The 19,758-nt window shown below is 36.5% G+C and overlaps 1 protein-coding gene across 6 annotated transcripts in view; it reads left to right on the plus strand.

Moving 5' to 3' along the window:
- CCSER1 (coiled-coil serine rich protein 1) overlaps positions 1-19,758 on the plus strand; it is a 1,367,203-nt gene that overhangs the window by 303,279 nt on the left and 1,044,166 nt on the right. For all 6 annotated transcript variants that reach the window (XM_072810584.1, XM_072810583.1, XM_072810587.1 and 3 more), the window contains one exon: positions 13,981-14,101. In XM_072810584.1, coding sequence (XP_072666685.1) covers positions 13,981-14,101 — 121 coding nt within the window. The remainder of the gene's footprint in view (positions 1-13,980; positions 14,102-19,758) is intronic.

The raw sequence follows: 19,758 nt of genomic DNA on the forward strand, positions 1-19,758 counted from the left end.
GGATGAAATATATATTTATGTGACCATCTTTGGAAAATACAGTCTGCCACAATGGGTATTAACAATTCTGCAAATTTTAACATGGAAAGTTTAATGAACAAAATACGTACCTTCTACTTGAATTACTACTCACAAGCAGTAGGCCACAATGATTACGTCACTCTAATATTATGTCTGGAATATATGCTATTGATGATAGACTTTATAAACCTAGAGTATAAACCTACTACTATTTTATGGAAGCCTTCTATGGAAGGCTTTCTACATATAGAAAATATGTAACTAGGGTCCTATATGCTGAATGGTGGCTGTGCACATGAAAAAGTGCTGATCATGTTTTTATTACATAAGTTGGTAGAAAGGAATAATAGTTATGACTCTATTCCTCCTGATGTTCTCTCTATATTCTTGTGTCTGTGTATAATATGTATATATGTAGCATATATATTATATATGTAAGTAATATATAATATATGTATTATACATTCTAGACCACAAGTGGAAGAAGGCAACCAGAATGACAAGGTATGATAAACTTGCCATAACTAGAATTACTGAAGTGTGAGCTGAATAGCCTAAGTGGACATCTGTCAGAGATTTTCAAATGGAAGAGTATATTAGTAGCAATATAGACTCATTGTTTAGGTTGAAGTTCAAACTGAAACTCTATGATCCTTTTATTTAATTATCTATATTTTTATTTAATTATTAATATTGTGAAAGTATTCTTTGGCCCTTTTCCTAAAGTAGCCATTGTATTACTTTGCTCAGGCTGCCATAACAAAGTGCCACAAACTGAATGGCTTGAACAACAAAAATTTATATTTCATAGTCTGGAGGCTAGAAGTTTAGGTTCAAGGTATCTGCAGGGTTGACTTCTTCTGAATTTGAAAACATTCCTCTATGTCTACACAAGATCTTCTCGGTTTGTGTCTGTGTTCCAATATTTTCTTCTTCTTCTTTTTTTTTTTAAATTTATTTATTTATGATAGACATAGAGAGAGAGAGGCAGAGACACAGGAGGAGGGAAAAGCAGGCTCCATGCCAGGAGCCTGACGTGGGACTCGATCCCCGGACTCCAGGATTGCGCCCTGGGCCAAAGGCAGGCACCAAACTGCTGAGCCACCCAGGGACCCCCCAATATTTTCTTCTTATAAGACATCAGTCATATTGGATTAGGGCTCACCATGATGACTTTATTTTAACTTAGTTACTCCTTTAAAGAGTTTGTCTACAAATGTAATCACATTTTAAAGTAGTAGGGTTAGGTGTTCAATATATGAATTGGGGGGTGGAGGCACACATTATCAGATAATATTTTTCTATTTATTAAAATAAAATAACACTTTGCCCATAAATTTCTTACTCTATGGTCTGGAGGTATTTATAAATGCTTGTTTCCTGTTCAAATTTCAAGAAAACCATTGGCTATTTCAGCTTAAATTTGATGTACCAAGGGTACATTGTTGCCTGCTGCAAACATTCCAGTGTTTGCATTATAATAAATAGGCAACCTTGAAAACTGAATTCACATAGTTTTATTTTTCCCTATCATAGGTCAAGTTTCAGTTTTGTTCTAGAAAATATTTGTGTAATATAAATACTTGTGAAAAGAACTGTTCAAAAACTGAGGCAAGAAATGGTATTAAATTGGCTAAAAACACAAATTCAGGGAACAGAATTTTATAATAAACTTAATAACTGTCCAAACATGTGTCAAAAGGTGAAAGGTTACTATTGGTACACAAAAGTACCAGAATTTGGATTATGTGAGACAAGCCTGCCTAAATTTAATATTGTTCTTTACATTATATAGTTTTGTCCGCCGTTTCCAGGATTATAATTATTGTCAGGTTTCTTTCTTTCTTTTTTTTTTTTTTTTAAAGATTTTATTTATTTATTCGTAGAGATGCAGAGAGAGAGAGAGGCAGAGACACAGGCAGAGGGAGAAGCAGGCTCCATGCAAGGGAGCCTGACATGGGACTCGATCCAGGGTCTCCAGGATCACGCCCTGGGCTGCAGGTGGCGTTAAACCGCTGTGCCAGCGGGGCTGCCCTTGTCAGGTTTATTTCTATATTTTTACTCTAATTAGCTTTAACTTAAGGGTATTAACTATTTCTATGCAATTCTTTCACATCTTTAAAAAAAGAGATACTGAAGGGGCACATGGGTGCCTCAGTCAGTTAAGCATCTGCCTTCAACTCAGGTCATGATCTCAGGGTCCTGGGATCTGGCCGCACATAGGGGCTCCCTGCTCAGTGGGGAGCCTGCTTCTCCTATCTCTGTGCCTCTCTCTCTGCTCATGCTCTCCCTCTGTTTCTCTGTCTCCTTCTCAAGTAAATAAGGTCTTAAAAAATAAAAATAAATAAATAAATTTAAAAAAGATACCGAAGATGATATTATGCTTATGTAATATGGTTGCACATCTTTTTTTTTAATTTAATTTATTATTTAAATTGCTTCTAATTAATTTAAGGTCTTTGCTTCATGCATTTGCCAGTTCTTTCTCATCTATACATACTTTTACTCTATTTACTGTTACTGTAATCTACCAAGAATTGTGTTTCATTTTAATAAAGGAGGCAAGTAACTATAGACTGTATGTGTTTGAAATAGAAGTGTTCATATTTCTGAATGATCTGCGCTCTTACTCTGTTCCTTCCTTTCCCTGTCCCGCTACTCACACTGACAGGAAGCCCTCACCATTTCTCACTTCATGTATCTCAGCAGTATTGCCAGTGATCTTGCCGGATCTCACTCCTGTACTTATATGTTGCCAGGCTATGTGCATAAAATATAAAGCTGATCATGTTGCTTCTTTATTAAATGACTGATAGCAGATTTTCATTAACTTCAAAATTAAATACTAGTGTTTTAGCATTGCTTAGAAGGTACTTAAGGTGTTAGTAAAACCTGTATCTCCTTTCTTCAACTCCTTGTGTTTCCTCTAGTCGCAGCCACACTGAATTACTTGCATTTCTCAAGATGTATGGCATTTTCTTATATCTTATTGCCTTTTAGCATACTGTTTCGCATGCTTGGCCAGTGTCTTTTCCTCAGTGCCTCAGTTCACTTTTCTTCAATCTCTCATTCATTAGGCAATGATTTATTGAGTTCCTCCTTTGTGCCCAGCACTGTGCTAAGAAACAGAGTGAACAAGAGAGTGATGGTCTGCTCTTCCAGTTGTGTTGATTACTTTACCTTGCTGGCTTCTTCGATAGTACTTTTTATATGGTATTATTTCCTTACTGCACTAAGTTACATTCATGGCAAATACTTTGTCTTTTCTTTTCATCAGTCTAGTACATATCACAGTGCCTGGACACGGTATGGTTTAGTGAATGCTACTAATGGAATCCCTATGTGTGCCTCCTTTGCTCAATGTGTGTTTGTTTGTAGTCATGATGCAATGACATGTATCTTATCTGCTTCCTTTCAGTTTCTCATTCAATTCTGGACTAATATTATTTCATCAGAAAAGCCTTTTATAAGCACTGGATTAAAGATGTTAGTTAAAAAAAAAAAGTATTTAGAGATTCGCTAAAACTAGTATGCAATACCTAAATTTAATTGTTAACTTATTTGTGTGTGTATGTATTATTTTCAAGTTTTTTTTTTTTTAAAGATTTTGTTTATTAATCATGAGAGACACAGAGAGGCAGAGCCACAGGCAGAGGGAAAAGCAGGCTCCATGCAGGGAGCCCGATGTGGGATTCGATGCCAGGACCCTGGGATCATGCCCTGAGCCAAAGGCAGAAACTCAACCGCTGAGCCACCCAGGCGTCCCTACTTTCAAGTCTTTTATGTAACTAACTTCCATTTAATTAATATACAGCGTACATTAGTTCCAGGAGTAGAATTATTGATTCATCACTTATGTACAACACTCAGCGCTCATCACAACAAGTGCACTCCTTAGTATCCATCACTTATTCAGCCCATCCCTCTGCTCACCTCTCCTCCAGCAACTCTCAGATTGTTCTCTACAATTAAAAGTCTGTTTTATGGTTTGTCTCTCTCTTTTTTTCCCCCTTATGTTCATCTGTTTTTTTTTTTCTTAAATTCCACATATGAGTGAAATTATATGGTATTTGGTATATGGTATCTGTCTTTCTTTGACTTATTTTGCTTAACATTATACCCTCTATGTCCATCCATGTGGTTGCAAATGACAAGATTCCATTCTACACATTTAGGCTCTTTCCATAATTTGGCTACTGTTGATAATGCTACTCTAAACATTGGGGTGCATATGCCCTTTCAAATCAGCAGTTTTGTATCCTTTGGGTAAATATCTAGCAGTGAAGTTACTGGATCATAAGGTAGTTCTATTTTTAACATTTTGAGGAACCTCTCTACTGTTCTCCACAGTGGCTGCACCAGTTTGCATTTCCAACAGTGTAAGAGTTCCCCTTTCTCTCCATCCTCACCAACAGACTGGTATATTTATCAACCAGGGAGACTTTATGTTATTGTGAGGACTGACTAGATAAGGAAAGGCAGGCTGGGACTTTGACATGGGCAGCCTTTTGTCTTCATTAAGAAGCCTCAACTAGGGGATCCCTGGGTGGCGCAGCGGTTTAGCGCCTGCCTTTGGCCCAGGGCGCGATCCTGGAGACCCGGGATCGAATCCCACATCAGGCTCCCGGTGCATGGAGCCTGCTTCTCCCTCTGCCTGTGTCTCTGCCTCTCTCTCTCTCTCTCTCTCTCTCTCTCTCTGTGACTATCATAAATAAATAAAAATTAAAAAAAAAAAAAAGAAGCCTCAACTACTTTTAAGGCTTTCAACTGATTGAATCAGGCCCAACCAGATGATATACAACAGTCTCCCTTACTTAAAGTCAACTGTAATAGAATGTAATCATATCTACAAAGTATGTTCACAGCACATTTAGATTAGTGTTTGATTGAATAACTGGAATTGGATGTATCAAAAATATAAAAAATGGGTATAAATAATACTAGCTAACATTTTAAAACTTCTTACCTTTATTCCAGCGTTATCATTAGCATTTTACATGCAATAATTCATTTAATCCTCATAGCAGCCCAAGAAGATATTATTATTCATATTTTAGTGATGAGAAAAACTATGAAGAAAAGTAAATTTGGTCTGAGAATCTATTCCGTTGGAATGTATACATTCCACAAAAATATGTATTTTTGTCATTTATATTCATTGATATATCTCAAGGACCTGTAACAGTGCTGGGTAAGAAATATCAACAGCAATTGATTCCAAATTAATTTGAAAAAATAATATTTTCCTAAATTATATATCTTCTTTTGCCAGAGATAAATGTGTGTATGTATGGGTTTCTTTTTTTTTTTTTTTAATTTTTATTTATTTATGATAGGCACACAGTGAGAGAGAGAGAGGCAGAGACACAGGCAGAGGGAGAAGCAGGCTCCATGCACCGGGAGCCTGACGTGGGATTTGATCCTGGGTCTCCAGGATCGCGCCCTGGGCCAAAGGCAGGCGCCAAACCGCTGCGCCACCCAGGGATCCCTGTATGGGTTTCATTCTGACACTTGACACTCATTCTGAGGAGTCATCAGAAAGTAGTCATAGTAAATCATTTTGAGGTACAGAGCGTGCAACTCCAATCATTGTATGAGTCAAAGCTGTGCTATGTTCTGAGGCAAATTGCCTAATGATTACACAGTTTTCTTAGGATAAAGAATTTATATATTAGGAATATTATTGAAGAGAAGTATAATTGAAAAAGATAAACTCTTGCTCTTCAGAACACTTGATACATTATATTTAAGTAAGGGTCAACAAGATGTATTGTCAGTAGCCTGGGTACAGGCAAATTGATTAAATTCTAGCTTTGCTACTCCAAGCTGCCTGACCTTGAACCCTGTAAAATAGGGATAATAATAGTACTTACCCTATAGAATTTTTCTGAGAAGTAAGGATGTTACTGTCACTATAAATGCATAGTTAGGACAGAAAATTATGCCTACTACGTAATTATATTTAAGCATTTGTTAAGTAAATATTACTCTTTTATGAGGTTAAGCTTTATCATTGAGTTGATCTGTGGTAAATACATGGACGCTGGCTGTCCTGATAGGAAAGGGGAAAGTGAAAAACAAATTCTTTCTTTTACACTTACAATTTGCTCATTGGTAGTAAAATATTCTGGTGAATTGAAGCAGTGACTTCAAACATAGTTATGCATGATGCTTACAAGTTAATTATGCTGTAGACATATTCAGTAATTTTTATGTTCTAATTTTGAACAAAAATGTCTCTCTTAACAAATCTTTGGCGTTTTGGGGAACATTTAAACATATGTTGCTTTCCTAGTGTTTTAAAATTGATTTTTTAAAATTAAAAGACCAAACAAAGATAGAAGTTCAGTAATTAAATGAAATAATTTTGATATATCAAACCGGGGAAAAAGTAACACAATTTCAATATTTAGGTCTTACACCTCAGTTTATTAGAAGTCTGAAAGAAACATTTTGTAGAATACAGTTAATAATGGAGATCATTTCATATAATAGCTTATTTTCTGTGGTACAGTAAAGTTACATGACAAAGTGAGACTACCCAATTTTAAACCTAGAAATGATTTCCACTCTGCCACAAGATTTGCAGATGCCTGATGCAGAGGTCCCAGTAATTTTGATCCTTTTGGGTGTTCATGTACTTGTAACTACCTGGGAATAAATGAGAGTAGTGTTTAGAACCAAATCTAAGCTTAAGTAGTTCTTGTGACTTTCAAACACCTTCTCTTATTCTAAAACTACTTCTATGTGTATAACCCATAATCAAACGTCAGCTTCTTATGTCCGAGTCATTATTTATTTATTTATTTATTTAAAGATTTTACTTATTTATTCAGGAGACAAACACACACACACACATACACACAGGCAGAGACACAAGCAGAGAGAGGGAGAAGCAGGCTCTATGCAGGGAGCCGGATGCAGGATTCGATCCCAGGTCTGCAGGATCATGCCCTGGGCTGAAGGCAGCGCTAAACCGCTGAGCCACTGGGGCTGCACACTGAGTCGATGTTTTTATTAACTGGTGGTTGTGACAACTGACTGTTTCTACATGCAGTTCCAGCAGTTTTCTGTGAAACCCTTTCAGAATGTCCCTATTAGTGACCCTAATCTTGATAAAAAGAGTCCATTTGTCTAAAAGAAATGGGACTTAAATTTTCAGTCAGCCTGGCTGACAGTTCCAAGTAACAGAAGCTTATGATGGAATTCTCTGCGGTTAATGCAATACAATTAAACAAAGATTCTTTTCACAGGAGAACAAATTTTGCATATGAATTTATAGGTTGGTGGCTCAAATTATTATCTGCATCGTTGGTTGGAAGTTAGAGTGGAAAATACATGGATTTTTGAACTCATGGATGCTGGAAACTTACTTGAATATGTGATGCCTTGACATAGCTCATATTTTTAAAGTTGTATTATTATTAAATATTTTATACACAGAGAGAGAGGCAGAAACATAGGCAAAAGCAGGATCTATGTGGGGAGCCTGATGAGGGACTAGATCCCAGGACCCCAGGATCACAAGCCAATGGCAGATGCTCAATCATTGAACCATCCAGGTGCCCCTTTTAAGTTGTATTATGAAATAATTATCTGTTCCATAAATTTAACTTTTCTTTTTAAATTTAGAAGTGAATAATTTTTCCATACATGATTAAAACTCTATGAGTACAGTTACATAATGTGAGCAATCAAAACTGGGGCTTTGTTTCACTCTCTGCTTTCTTGTAAAGCCAGTTTTCCTGTCATGAGAGTTCAGTCTGAATAGTGAACCATTTGCTTTTGATGCAATTTGGAAAGTACAGAAATCATTCTTACCTCAAACCAGGATTCCTACAATTTTATAGTATCTAAACTTGCCTTGGTGGTTTAATCACTTAGATTAAAAATTAAAAGCCCCTAGTAGTATGAAAATGCGTTAATTTGAAGGGAATCCATGAAATCAGATTTAATCTGATTAAATCATAAATACTGTTTGCCTGAAGGAATTACAAAAAATCCCATTAATTGACCACACATCTGTTTATCTACTCTGTTTTTATGACTATACTTTATGTTTTATTTTTTCTGTTTATAAAAGTAAGAAAAGTAACACTATAGAAAGTTTGGTAAATACTTTATTGGATAAAGAAGAAGGTGGAGTTGTCTGTTGTCATATAACCCAAATTTTAATTTTTATATATTCACCTTTAGTATGGTGTAGTATATAAGCAATCTGTGTTGATAATGAGAAGAGGTTGCATTTTTATTTCACGAAGTTCAATATAATTAGCAAACCACATTAAATGATCTAACTTTTTAAAAATTTTTCTAATTAATCTTTCAAATGTGAACAAACAAGAACGATACTGTCCTATGAAAAGTGTGCATTGTGTTTTTGTTTTTCTAACATGTTTAAAAAGGTATTTGTTGCCTTATTAATGAAGAAGTATGGTAAAAACTTACATTGGCAAACAATTATGATTCTCACTTTATTTCCATTAATCTTATAGTGTAATTTGCTTTCAAAATCTACCAATAATGTAACATTTGTGTCAGAAATATTTGAAGTTTTTGTAAACTAACTAGGAATTTGTAAAGTGTTTTGTCAGGGCTATTAAATAAATGTCATTTTAAAGTATAGATTTCCTCATTTCCCCTGACATCCATATTCTTTTGTAAAATGTTCTAGGGCAACAAAAAATTATGATTTTTCCTTGAAAGACAAATGTTTAAACCCCGCTAACTTTGGAGATTTTTTTTTAAACCTGAAATTTCCTTTTAATCTATATCATTAGGCTTATTTTAATGGCAAATATAATGTTTTCTCCTTTGGTCAGTTATAATCATATCATTCTTCAAAATTAATTTATGCATTTGTGACATGGTAAAATATGGAAATAATATCCAACAACTTACATACTAACTCATTATACAGAGTAGTTCACCTCATGATCATGACCATTGTGATATGTTTCTGATTTACTGTTTAGTATGGAAGAATATATTTTGTTTTGTCAGAATATAATGATCACATAAATATCCATTACATATTGATTCCCAGAAATTCTCTTCTCAGTGACTTGTTGCTAAGGTTTATTTCTTTTCTTTCTACCTCAGAATGAAGGATAGCCAAGGTTTATTCATTGTTTTGAAAAATCTGTACTTCCCTTTTATTATTCCATTCACTTTTTTTAGACCTTAGCTGATTTTAAAAATATTGAAAAATAATTGACATACAATATTATATTAGTTTCAGGCATGTAACATGATTCTTCAATTCTGTACATTACTCAGTGATCACCACACATTATCCATACAATGTCTTTCACCATATAACTTTATCATAATATTATTAACCATATTCCCTCTGCTGTACTTTTCATCTCCACCACTTATTTAGTTTATAATTGGAAGTTTGTACTTCTTCATCTCCCACCCACTTACCCTTTGGCAACCACCAGTTCTCTGTATTTATGAGTCTGTTTTACTTTTTGTTCTTTTTATTTTTGCTTGCTTGTTTGGTTAGATTCCAGATATAAGTGAAATCATATGGTTTTTATCTTTAACTTATTTCATTTAGCATAATAATTAATCTGATTAAATCATAATTCCATCTATGTTGTCCCACATGGCAAAATCTCATCGTTTTATAGCTGAGTAGCATACCACTGTATGTGCAAGTGTGTGTGTATGTGTCTATATGAGTGCATATTTCACATCTTTTTTTCTCCATTTATCTAATGATTGATACTTGTGTTGATTCAATATCTTGGCTATCATAAATAATGCTGCAGGGGCAATTAGGTGGCTCAGTCAGTTAAGTGTCCAACTCTTCATTTTGACTCAGGTCATGATCTCTGGGTCATGAGGTCCAGTCCCATGTCAGGCTCCCTGCTCAGCTGGGAGTCTGCTTAGGATTCTTTTTGTCCTTCTCCTATTGCTGCCCCTACTTGTGCACTCTCTGTCTCTAAAATAAGTAAATGTTTAAAAAATAAATTTTGCTGCAATAGGTGTTCATATATCTTTTTGGATTATTTCTTTTGCTTTGATTAAATACCCAGTAGTAGAATTGTTGGATCATATAGTATTTCAGTTTTGATTTTTTTTGGGTAATCGCTATACTGTTTTCCACAGTGGTTGTACCAATTTATGTTTCCACCAACAGTGCAGGAGGGTTCCCTTTTCTCCACATCCTCACTAACACTTGTTATTTCTTGTCTTTTTGCTAGTAGCCATTCTAATTGGTTTGGGTGATATCCCTGATAATTAGTGATGTTGAACATCTTTTCATATGTCTTTTGGTCATCTGGTATGTCTTCTTTGGAAAAATGTCTTTTCAGTCCCTCTGCTCATTTTTAAACTGGATTGCGAGTCCCGGGATCGAGTCCCACATCAGACTCTCTGCATGGAACCTGCTTCTCACTCTGCCTGTGTCTCTGCCTCTCTCTCTCTCTCTCTCTGTGTCTCTCTCATGAATAAATAAATAAACTGGATTGCTATTTTGGCATTGAGTTGTATAAATTCTTTACGTATTTTGGATACTAACCCCTTACTGGATATATCATTTACAAATATTTTCCATTCACTTCTTTTGAAGTTAAAATTTCTCTACTTATTTGCCAAACTTGCACTTATTACACTAATTATTGTATTTTGTGGTAAACAAAATTTAAAGTATTAAAACTTGAGTGTAATTTAATGGCAGCTAAATGTAAGAGTTCTGTCATTTACATGGAGCTCCTTACCATGTATCTTTAGATCGGTGTATTGATTATTACTTTCATTATGTAAAAATTAATGAAGCATATTTTGTATTGAGTTAGTTATCCTTTGTTTTTTAACATTAGTATCTTTGAGAGCAATGCCACTTGTTCTATCCTCTAGATAATAAAAATTAAGTATTGATACTAATATTACCCTCAGTAAACAAATGCTCCCTATTTTTGAAATTGTTTTCTTGTTCACCTACAACCTTTTTCCTGCTCACTTCTCTCTTTTCCTTTTTAAAGATAACCTTATTTCTCCTCATAGAGATCTAGATAAATGCTTACTTAATCTGGTAGGAAGCTTACGGCTCTATCACTTGAGAAATATTTCTAAAAGAAGAAATTGAAGCTTTACTAAAAACTGGAGAGGAGGGGGCTATTTCTTTCTTGCCCACAGTAGAATACTACTGTTAAACATATTTCTTGGAACATATCAGTTAGTTTACTAAATATTTGTTGAATATATGAGTGGTATCCCAGAGGAATGAAATAATAATATAATTCTTAGTCTGTTTCTTCACTACCAGCACTTAAGGCAACAGTAGAAATTTAAAATATAATAGAGTTTTTTCCTCCCAACTATGATGGATTCGTTTGATAGAGACTCAAAGTTCATGCCAAGAATAAGTAGAGAAAATTAAATAAAACAAAAAGAAGAAGAAACAAAAATCTGTTTGATGGCATTGGAGAGACAAAGAAGAAACCAGATCCCTCCCTCCCTTTGACACATACTAGACACTAATGTTTGTCTCTTGAGTGCCACATGATTGCTTTAAGTTCAGCTCTGCTTCTAGTGGTCATCTGTTTTATATCTCAGACTGCAGCCTTGAGCAGATTAGTAATTTAGCAAATATTTTTAGGGAAAACATGAAGAACCTTGAGGTCTTTTCTTATGCTTCTTTCACTTTGAGATCACAGTCCCATGCTTCTTGGATGACTTGCATGACCTTAATTGTATTTTTGCCTTCTTTTTCATTAATATGGCTATCACCTTTAGTGTTTTCCTTTTTCTGTATTGGGGAGGGGGTTAATTTATTGTTTACCTCCTAGTTCTTGAAATGAGCACTTAGATAGCAATTACTGACCTTTTATTTATAATCAATCCAAATATCACTTACATTGCTAGCAGTGTTCATTTCTTTGCTAATTTTCATTTTCACTGTCAAATTCCTTCCATAGAGATTCCATTTTTGTAAATGTCATATGAGTTTATCACTGAGAAACAAGGGAGCAATGTAACTATATACTTTGAGGTCTTTGCTTAATCTGAGTAGCAGATGCATTGTGATCGTTCACTGATAGACTTTGAAAGAAGCAATGTGTGTGAGTCACTAATAATCATGATCCATATTTCTTATTTTGTGTAGTGATTTGTGGATTGAAGGGCTACTAGAGAAGTTTGTAATTTATACAATTACACATGGTAGATGTGCTATGCAGACTGAAATATGAATCATATTTTGGGGAATTCCTGGTGTTGTTTAACTGAACCTTGTAACTAAAATCTGTGCTTATCAGAATCATGTAAATTAAGAATTTACAATTATTTTATTAGTTATCAGTAAATCAAATTAAAGCCCCAGGGTGATGCCACTGTATGCTTATAGGAATAGCTGTGGTAGGCAGAATTCTAAGCTGACACATGAATCTAAACCTTGTATAATTTTTTCCACTGGGGAGATAGAACATCACTACTGTAATTATGTTATGTTTCATGGCAAAAGGGACTTTGTAGATGTAGTTAAGATTACTAATCAGTTGACTTTGAGCTGATCAAAAAGGAGATCATCTGTATGGGCCTAACCTAATTTCATGAATCCTTTAAAAGCAGAGATTTTTTTCCCCAGTTATTAGCAGCCAAAGATACCAGAGTGTGAGAAAAAAATTTGAAGCATGAGAGGGTTTCACTGTGAAGGATGTTCTTCATTGCTGAGATAAACAGGCCCTTGGCCACCAACCTGTGAGGAACTTCTAGTAGCTCAGAGTAGTCACTGACCAATAGCCAGCAAGGAAAAGGAGACATGATTACTACTACTCCAAGAAACAAAATTTTGCTAACAACCTCAATGAAATCAAAAGTGGATTCTTCCCCCAGATACTGTAGGTAAAAGCATGGCCTGGCTGCGAACCTGGCCTTGTGTGATCCTAATCAGAGAACTCAGCTGAGCTCAGTAGACTTCTTACGTACAGAACTATGAAGTGACAAATGGGGTGCTGTTTAAACTTAAATTTGTGTTAAAATTTGTATACAGCAATAAAGAATTGGCGCAATATTAGAAATTTAAAACCAGCCAAACATGAGTGTTGATATAGATGTGCAGCACTGAAACTCTTGTTTTGGGGAATGAAAACTAATGCAATAAGTTGAGAAAACTGTTTAGCAGTATCTACTCCAGCTGAAGGTGAAACACTTGGACACATCTTAATAGCAATTTCTAGATATTTTTCAATGCAAATTTATTGGTGCACCAAAGGAAAAAAAGAAGTGCATGTATATTTATAGACACTTCAAAATAGCCTCAGACCAGAGCAGTCTAAATGTCCATTACCAATAAAACGTATACATATATTCTAGCATATTCATTCAGGGGACTGCCGCACAGCTCTGTGAGTGAACAAAGTGCTTTTGCATATGAGTGAGTCTTACAAATGTATATTGAATGAAATATGCCATACATAAAACAGTGCACACACATAAGAGTGTGATTTCCTTCATACAAAAGTCAGAGATAGGCCAACCTAATCTATGGTTATTCAAGTAATAAAAACAGTTAAATTTGGAGGCTACAGCAGTGATTGAGAAGAGGAACTGCAGGGAATTTTAGGGTGCTCGTAATGCTTATTGATGCTGCTGCTGCTTAAACAGGTGTGTTCATTTTGCTAAGGTTCATTTAATTATATATGATTCATGCACTTATTCTTTAATGAAAAGCTTTTTTTAAATGATGGACTATAAAGCATTGGCAACACCTTTTCCACTGTGTGGCTTGAAAAAAAGAAAAATTGTCTAGGGTCATTCAGCTAGCGAGGGGAAAGACAAGAGTGGAAAATGATAATTCGGGATAATTTGATGATAATTATGATAATTAATGTTTTAGTTGAATTATCTCTTTCATTTGACTGAAAATTTTTAAAAAAGAGGAAAAGGGAAAGTGAGAATAGTCAATAAATAATTTTGACATTTGCAATTTTTTTTTTAATAAAACAGTTTGCCGGGAGGATTCATACCACTCTGTAGTCTCATGTGCTGCTGTGGTTCTAACTCCTATGGAACCAACAATAGAAAAGAAGAAAAGAGAAGAACTAAAATTTCCTGAATCTTCTAAACAGTAAGTTATTTGTTTATTTTTTCAGAACTTTGTAAAACTAATTAGATAACTGATGAGACTTGGATTGCTCAGATATTATGATTTATAATACATATGTTAATACTAGTATATTGAAAGGTCAGAAATAACTTTGTACAATATTTTAAAAATCAATCTACCCTTTCCTGTCTCAATGAATAGCTTCTGCATCCTCTACCTTCATGTGTTTGAACTATATACCCTTCAAGTTTCATTCTATTACCTTATCTTAGGGACATGAAGCACTTTATTTAACATTGTGATTGTGGGTACACTGTTCTTAGATGGCTTATTTTGTAGTCATTGGCTTTAATTGTCTAAAATGTGACCAGTTTTTAATATAAGCTTCTTAACTTAAAGTTGGTTTGCATCTTATAAGAAATGAAAGTTGTTATTTTAACTATTTTAAGTAAATTACTTGAAATTAGAACTTTACACTAGTCACTGTTTCTATATATTTTGCTATTTAAACAGATCATGTTTCACTTAAATTTAGATTTGATCTTACGTCGAATAAATGATATATATTTTTTCTTACAAAGAATAAATTCCTGATAACAAATGTAAGCTACATGAACCTGAAATATCAGATGAATTAGGATATTTTTAGGTATGCATTACGTAAATGAAAAGGGAAAGTTTACTGTTATTTTCCAGTGAAACTCGTGCCATTCTCACTCTAAAGTCTCAGATTGGAGACTATGTGATGTATGGTGTTGCCATGGATTTCTTGCTGACCACCGTATGAGACAGGTAGTAGCTACCTTGAAACACCTACTATTTTTCCCCATTGGTTTACACTGTATCATACTTGTTTGATCCTGAGGTATTTCTCCTGGATAAGCTCCTGAGGATAGAGTTTCCTGGAACTCTGGATAGTATCTGATACTCTTTGTGAAATCAATTAGAAAATTCCTTAATGTTACAATCAATAATGTTGAATTCAAATGAAGCAATATATGTATTTGATAGCATGAAGATTGCCAGTATTAATATTCTCATTATAGAGAAAAGAGATATTAACTAATTTAGAAAGTAATGATTGTAATTCAGTTTTAATACAATTTAAAAGTGAAAACAATTTAGCGGCTCTTAATATAGTCTAATTTTTAGGTTCCAAGTTTTTTGTCTAATAGGAAAATTACATCTTGTATATGTCAGTTGAATTACATTAGAAAACTCAGTGCATTTTCTGTAATCTATATGAGTTTACATAAGTTACCTATATATTTATAAATAGGATCTTAAATTCTTTTAATTATCTTTTAGTGCTTCTGCTTAAAACTGGGAATAGTATTATTTTTTTGCACAAAAATACCTTTTTTCAGTCTTTAGCTACTTCATAAATATTCATTCTTCTGTATTCTGAGATGTATATTAAAGCAAACTATTACCTGGCTCCCCCTCTTTTTTTTTATGTTACCCTACATCCACTCTGATATTCCTCTGTATTGAATCTACTTTCTTATCAAACATTCTCCCTTAACAATATCATTCATTTATTCATATAGGTTTTGTTATTATTATTATTATTATTATTATTATTATTATTATTTATTATTATTTTTTTTTGTATTTCTGAGTCAGAGAGATCTTGGTTAGAATCTTAATTCTGCTACTATATGTGTCTCTGTGTGTGTGTGTATGGAAATTGGAGACCTTTTACTTAAACAATTAGTGCTTTCTTTTTTTCATCTGCTAATTGGGGTGATATCACCATCCTTTTATAGTCATTGTATTAAGTGAAGTGATACCGGTAAAGGACCCAAAATCTAAAAATCCACAGAAGTATTAGTTACGTTGTGCCTCCCATAGCTTCAATTATCAATATTACCAATGACTTGCAGATATATATATAAATATATATATATATATATATTCTTATATATTAAAGAAAAAGAAGAATATATATTCTTTTTAATCTTTTTAAGGCTTTTCTGAGTGCAAGTCTAATATTTTAGAGTTGCTGACCTGACTTGTCTAAGTATCCTACTGGAATCCTAGGTTAAGTATGCCTAAAACCAAATTAATGATTCCTGTAGCCTCCTTAAACATTGATTCTTCTGACATCTAGGTTTATGTTAAGCTACCATTGTTTTTCTCTTCTTTTAAAAAAAAATATTCATTTATTTATTTGAGAGAGAGAGAGAGTGAGCAAGAGAGATAGCATGAGCAGGGAGACAGGCAGAAGGAGAGACAAAAGCAGGCTCACCATTGAACAGGGAGCCTGATGTGGGCGTTGATCCCTGGACTGCAGGATTATGACCTAAGCCAAAGGCAGACACCTAACTGACTGATCCACCCAGGTGCCCCTGTTTTTCTTTTCTTTAAAATCTCCTGAGAGGAGGGGCGGGATGGCGGAAGAGTAGGGTCCCCAAGTCACCTGTCCCCACCAAATTACCTAGATAACCCTCAAATCATCCTGAAAATCTATGAATTCGGCCTGAGATTTAAAGAGAGACCAGCTGGAATGCTACAGTGAGAAGAGTTCATGCTTCTATTAAGGTAGGAAGACGGGGAAAAAGAAGTAAAGAAACAGGCGGCCTCCAAGGGGGAGGGGCCCCGAGAAGAGCCGGGCTGAGGCCGGGGCGAGTGTCCCCAGGACAGGAGAGCCCCGTCCCGGAGACGCAGGAGCTGCACCGACCTTCCCGGGGGAAAGGGGCTCGCGGGGAGTTAGAGCAGGACCCCAGGAGGGCGGGGATGCCCTCGGGCTCCCGGGGACACTAACAGACACCTGCGCCCCGGGAGAGTGCGCCGAGCTCCCTAAGGGCTGCAGCGAGCACGGGGGACCCGGAGCAGCTCGGAGGGGCTCGGGGGCGGCTCCGCGGAGGGGGCTGCGGGGCGGGAGCAGCTCGGGGGGCTCGGGGGCGGCTCCGCGGAGGGGGCTGCGGGGCGGGAGCAGCTCGGGGGGCTCGGGGGCGGCTCCGCGGAGGGGGCTGCGGGGCGGGAGCAGCTCGGGGGGCTCGGGGGCGGCTCCGCGGAGGGGGCTGCGGGGCAGGAGCGCGAATCCACCAGCGCAGGCTCCGGAGCACAGGGCGCCGGGACACAGCCCAGGATCCGGCCTCCCACCCGGACAGGCAGAAGCCGGGAGGGCCCAGGACAACGAGGACGCTCCTGTCCCGAGCGGAGCAGATCAGCGGCCCCGCCCCGGAGCCTCCAGGCCCTGCAGACGGAGAGCTCCCGAGCTACTGCGGGGGCTGACTCCAGGGCTCCAGAGCTGGCCTCGGCCACTGTGGTTGTTTCCTGGGGCCTCACGGGGTAAACAACCCCCACTGAGCCCTGCACCAGGCAGGGGCAGAGCAGCTCCCCCAAGTGCTAACACCTGAAAATCAGCACAACAGGCCCCTCCCCCAGAAGACCAACTAGAGGACAAGTTCCTGGGGAAGTCAAGGGACTTAAAGTACACAGAATCAGAAGATACTCCCCCGTGGTTTTTTTATTTGTTTGTTTTGTTTTGATTTGTTTTTGTTTGCTTTTTTCCTTTTTGATTACTGTTTGCTTCCCCCACCCTTTTTTCCCTTTCTTTCTTTTTCTCTTTTTCTTCTCTTTTTTTCTTTTTTTCTGCCTTCTTTTTTCTTTTTCTCTTTTCTTTCCTTCTTTCTCTCCTCTCTTTTTCTCCTTTTCCCAATACAACTTGTTTTTGGCCACTCTTTACTGAGCAAAATGACTAGAAGGAAAACCTCACCTCAAAAGAAAGAATGAGAAACAGTCCTCTCTCCCACAGAGTTACAAAATTTGGATTACAATTCAATGTCAGAAAGCCAATTCAGAAGCACTATTATAAAGCTACTGGTGGCTCTAGAGATAAGCATAAAGGACTCAAGAGACTTCATAACTGCAAAATTTAGATCTAACCAGGCAGGAATTAAAAATCAATTGAATGAGATGCAATCCAAACTAGAAGCCCTAACGACGAGGGTTAATGAGGTGGAAGAACGAGTGAGTGACATAGAAGACAAGTTGATGGCAAAGAGGGAAACTGAGGAAAAAATGGACAAACAATTAGAAGACCATGAGGATAGATTAAGGGAAATAAACGACAGCCTGAGGAAGAAAAACCTATGTTTAATGGGGTTCCCAAGGGTGCCGAAAGGGACAAAGGGCCAGAATATGTATTTGAACAAATCATAGCTGAAAACTTTCCTAATCTGTGAAGGGAAACAGGCATTCAGATCCAGCAGATAGAGAGATCCCCCCCAAAATCAATAAAAACCGTTCAGCACCTCAACATTTAATAGTTAAGCTTGGAAACTCCAAAGATAAAGAGAAGATCCTTAAAGCAGCAAGAGACAAGAAATGCTTGACTTTTATGAGGAGGAGTATTAGGGTAACAGCAGACCTCTCCACAGAGAGCTGGCAGGCCAGAAAGGGCTGGCAGGATATATTCAGGGTCCTAAATGAGAAGAACATGCAACCAAGAATACTTTATCCAGCAAGGCTCTCATTCAAAATGGAAGGAGAGATAAAGAGCTTCCAAGACAGGCAGGAACTGAAAGAATATGTGACCTCCAAACCAGCTCTGCAAGAAATTTTAAGGAGAACTCTTTAAAAATTCCCCTTTAAGAAGGAGTCCAATGGAACAATCCACAAAAACAAGGACTGAATAGATATCATGATGACACTAAACTCATATATGTCGATAGTAACTCTGAACGTGAACGGGCTTAATGACCCCATCAAAAGGCGCAGGGTCTCAGACTGGATAAAAAAGCAGGACCCATCTATTTGCTGTCTACAAGAGACTCATTTTAGACAGAAGAACACCTACAGCCTGAAAATAAAAGGTTGGAGAACCACTGACCATTCAAATAGTCCTCAAAAGAAAGCAGGGGTAGCCATCCTTATATCAGACAAACTAAAATTTACTCCGAAGACTGTAGTGAGAGATGAAGAGGGACACTATTTCATACTTAAAGGATCTATCCAACAGGAGGACTTAACAATCCTCAATATATATGCCCCGAATGTGGGAGCTGCCAAATATATCAATCAATTAATAACCAAAGTTAAGGTATACTTAGATAATAATACACTTATACTTGGTGACTTCAATCTAGCGCTTTCTGCACTTCATAGGTCTTCTAAACACAACATCTCCAGAGAAACAAGAGCCTTAAATGATACACTGGACCAGATGGATTTCACAGATATCTACAGAACTTTACTCCAAACTCAACTGAATACATATTCTTCTCAAGTGCACATGGAACTTTCTCCAGAATAGACCACAAACTGGGTCACAAATTGGTTCTGAACTGATACCGAAAGATTGGGATCGTCCCCGGGATATTCTCAGAGCATAATGCTTTGAAATTAGAACTAAATCACAACAAGATGTTTGGAAGGACCTCAAACACGTGGAGGTTAAGGACCATCCTGCTAAGAGATGAAAGAACCAACTAGGAAGTTAAGGAAGAATTAAAAAGATTCATGGAAACTAATGAGAATGAAGATACAACCGTTCAAAATCTTTGGGATGCAGCAAAGCAGTCCTGAGGGGGAAATACATCACAATACAAAACATCCATCCAAAAACTGGAAAGAACTCAAATACAAAAGCTAACCTTACACATAAAGGAGCTAGAGAAAAAACAGCAAATAGATCCTACACCCAGCAGAAGAAGAGAGTTAATAAATAT

Source organism: Canis lupus, chromosome 33 (assembly GCF_048164855.1).
Source record: "Canis lupus baileyi chromosome 33, mCanLup2.hap1, whole genome shotgun sequence".
In the NCBI taxonomy this organism is placed as follows: Eukaryota; Metazoa; Chordata; class Mammalia; order Carnivora; family Canidae; genus Canis; species Canis lupus.